Here is a 3,897-nt window from a genome sequence, read left to right as displayed (position 1 = left end):
TGACCCGCTTGACCACATTTCAATGGGATGCAAGTGAGCTCAGTAGCCTGTAGCATCACGTCTCTGTTAGCCGGTTGCTGACATCTGAATAAGGTTTGGCTGTATGAAAGCAGAGCTCAAGAGTAATCCATCCTCCCACCTCCCCTCCCAGCTGCTCCTCTCCCTGCTAAAAGAAAAAAAATGTTGCTTTTTTTTTTTTTCCTTTGGTCAGATTAACAAAATGTTTGGAACCGTGGTGGTTGGAGTTGGAATTGCTGGCTTAGCACGGATCCGAGACTTGATGAATCCGATGCCTTCCAGCCCTTCTGAGCACCTGAAACTCTTTGGATTTGTATCCAGGTTAGAAATTTCATCTTCACATGTTTAATATGGATATTGTAATGTTTCTTTCTTCCTGTGCACATGCCTTTCCATGTGGAGGACTATTATTTGAGGAGGGCAGGGGATGAATATCCAAAGTTTTATATTTCTCTTATAATTAAGGCTGTCTGAAAAGGGAAAGTTTATGCAAATGTGCCTGTCATTCTGAGTGGCAGCTAGGAAATGAGCACAGAAAGCTTTGCAAGAGGGAACAAATAGGTTACCTCAGTGAGGTAACTTGCAGAAATGACTACAATAAAAGCTGAGAGACATTCTCGCTGCAGAATCTGTGTGATAAAAAGAAATGCAATTCTGTTTGACTGGAATTTCCTGTAGGTTTACGATGGTACAGACAATAATTACACTAATGAGCTAATGTCTGCATGAAATTTATAGAAATGTTTAAAAAACATAAGATGTTTCACAAAGTTTTTAAAAACTTCTTTTACAAAAACACGTGTTGTAAAGCTCCTAACACTGCAACTTCATTCTAAAATTCTATTTTATTTTTTTTTAAACCAAATGCTGAACCTGTAGATGTCTTTGAAGAAAAATCTCATAATTTAGTACATACAGTAAGGTTGCCTCTTAGAGAGCAACTTTATGTTTTTTCTCACTAGCTTGGAGCCATGGAAATTTAGCAGGACTGTGTTACGCATATACCTCCCTCTGAGCATCCCTGCTAGACTGTCTGCCTCATAACAGCAGAGCATAAAGGTTTTAAATAGGCGGTACATGTACGGACCTCAGACTGTGAATGTATTTTTCCAGCTATATTTAAATCATGCAGTCAGGGTTGTTTGAGGCTGAAAGGACCTATTGGTCATCCAGTTTATCTCCCTGCCAAATACACTCTTGGTTCCCTGGTGCCTTTGCTAGCACTACGGCTAGCCTTGAACAACACTGAAGATAGGGTTTCCACTACTTCTGTTGAGAAACAGTCCTGTCAAAATGCACGGTTCACAGACAGCTTGCTTGGATATGTTGCCTTGCTCTTTGCATTCCAATCACATACAAACATTACCTGTCTTTGTTTTTGAGTCCTGCTTGTGGCCTACCCTCATGCGATCTGTCACCTATTCTAACACGGTCAAGGTGTCTGCTCCAGTCTTTACTAATGCAAAGGGCTTTTGGGGGGAGTGTATGTGTTTCATTTTCAGGTGGAGATGTGCTCAGGGTGGTGGCCAAGAGAGCCTTTCCCTTAGCACTGACATGGTGTGTGTGTTGCAAGGTATGAGCCATCATTGCCAAGCGTCTGCTTTGTCGCTCTCCTGCTTATCCAAACTTCTTGTAGTTGCATGTGGCCCTGCCAACTCAAGTGCTTTTGCTCATGGTCCAGCATGGTGGGAAGTTCTCCCATAGGAGTACTGTCCTCTTTCAAGTCAGTCTTTTAAAATGGCTCTTTCATAATGATGCTTATTAAAAAACAAAACACCAAAACCAAAAAGCACTTTACACTTCAGTAGCAGGACAGTTTCTGTACTGATACCACAACCTGTACACCGACCCATCTATTTTCTTCTTTTGTGCACTCCACTTCTGTCTGTAAGTGCTCATGCCCTTCCTGGATTACAAGCTGCCTTTGTTCTACCCTGGTTGAACTCAGTAAGACAGTGGTCCATGAGAACAATTTCTAAGTGCTGCTGCACAACATGCAGTTGGGAAGAATGGACTGTGATGGTTATGCTCTGGTTGTATATATGCTAAATACGCAGGAGAAGTTTTGGCAATATTAATGAGGCCAAGCAGATTAGCCTGGAGGATGCTCTAAGAAGCAAAGACATCCATGCAGCCTTCATCAGCACAGAGAACAGAAGTCATGAAGAAACCATCAGGTATTTTGAGGTGGTTTTTTTTCCCTTTTCCCACCCTTTCCCCTGTAATTTAGAAGCATAGAGGAGCTGTGTAAGGCTGTTGCAGGAGAGGATGTGGATACTGGAAGAAACACTGTCAGACTAGAAGCCTGAAGTGAATGATAGTGAGTTCCCTAGAACACCCAATAAGCCCTGGAAGAGAGTAGGATTTAAGATGCATTCATTTCCCAAGTAATTCCAATGGCGTACCTCTAGGCCTGCGTTTGATGTACAGGCAGCTTAAAACAGGATTCAAAGCCTTTCCTCACAGATTACATAGAGGAAGGGCACTCCAGTGCCCCACTCCAGCCACTCAAGTGTCTGGAAGTTAGAAATTGCAGTGCTCAAAGCTGCGGCATTTTAGTGCCTTGCTGTAGGTGAGTGAGGGAATTCTGTGGAAAAAGGAGAATTAAAACCCAGCTCTCCTGGTGTTTAAATGTGTGATGTAGCCACCACACCATCCTTGCTAGGAAACTTGCCATTTATTTCTGTTACTCTGCGTTGTGCATTTCCCCATATGGGTCTGACTGTGGGAATGAGAAACAGCTTGCACAGTGGAAAGAGGTGATGACGATGATATACTTTTTAAAGGCTGATCTCCTATCCCTTTCAGAATGTTTTTAGAAGCTGGGAAACATGTCCTCGTTGAGTACCCCATGGCTTTGTCTGCTAAGGCGGCCCATGAGCTCTGGGAGATGGCTGAACAGAAAGGTAATGGCATTTGTTCTCAAGGGTGTAAACAGTATTACCTGTTTGGTAGCACCAAAGGCGTCAAACTCAAAGGCAGGGCTCCAGTCTACTATTAATCATGACATACAAGGGAGTATGCCTGTCTCTGAGGTTTGTCAATCTAGGATTTAAGACGTGTGCCAATGGGGAAGTAAACACACAAATGTCAAGGCGAAGAGTAAGGTATATTTGCCCTCTGTCCCGGTTTCGGCTGGGATAGAATTAAACTTCTTCCTAGTGCCATGTTTTGGATTTAGTATGAGAAGACCAGGACACCCTCACAAAAGCACTGGTATCTGCTTTTGACACTTAAGAATGCAGTTAGAGAAGGAAACTTCTGTCGCAGTGATAGTAAAGCACTTAATGAGTGTAGCCATTGGATTTATGCACTTCCCTGACCTCTCTCTCCCTGAAAATAAAACTGGAAACAGCTCTCCTAGCTTCTAGCATTTGTGATGTGCTGATCACACACAGCTGCTCATGCTATTGTAAGCCAGCAAGGGATCCCTGTCTGAAAGACAGCTTGTCTCTAAGCAAAATCTCTTTATTTCTGGTAAGCGTGTGGTCCCATCCCTGTGGTGCCAAGGGTCAGAAGCTGGCCATTCGGTTGAGGCCAGTGGGGATGTATGGGGCTGCAAGGAACAAGAACAGTGCTGGGCAGGAGCAGAGTGCAAGCTCTTTGGACAAGCTGCACTATTTTACCACTGCTTCTTAACAATTTTCTTTGTGACTTTTGTCCTCTCTTTATTTCTGGTAAGCGTGTGGTCCCATCCCTGTGGTGCCAAGGGTCAGAAGCTGGCCATTCGGTTGAGGCCAGTGGGGATGTATGGGGCTGCAAGGAACAAGAACAGTGCTGGGCAGGAGCAGAGTGCAAGCTCTTTGGACAAGCTGCACTATTTTACCACTGCTTCTTAACAATTTTCTTTGTGACTTTTGTCCTAAAACAGGTATAGGA

At 43.6% G+C, this 3,897-nt stretch overlaps 1 protein-coding gene across 1 annotated transcript in view; it reads left to right on the top strand.

Annotated features, from left to right (window-relative positions):
• Positions 1-3,897, top strand: part of BLVRA (biliverdin reductase A) — a 30,269-nt gene that overhangs the window by 18,485 nt on the left and 7,887 nt on the right. The window contains exons 2-4 of the mRNA XM_009579157.1: positions 212-339; positions 2,076-2,195; positions 2,827-2,924. Of these exons, the coding sequence (XP_009577452.1) occupies positions 221-339; positions 2,076-2,195; positions 2,827-2,924 (337 nt within the window). The 5' untranslated portion in view covers positions 212-220. The remainder of the gene's footprint in view (positions 1-211; positions 340-2,075; positions 2,196-2,826; positions 2,925-3,897) is intronic.

This window comes from Fulmarus glacialis, unplaced genomic scaffold (genome assembly GCF_000690835.1).
Source record: "Fulmarus glacialis isolate BGI_N327 unplaced genomic scaffold, ASM69083v1 scaffold4556, whole genome shotgun sequence".
Taxonomy (NCBI): domain Eukaryota; kingdom Metazoa; phylum Chordata; class Aves; order Procellariiformes; family Procellariidae; genus Fulmarus; species Fulmarus glacialis.
The sequence above is the reverse complement of the archived record's forward strand: the minus strand, read 5'-3'. Positions and strand labels throughout refer to the sequence as shown.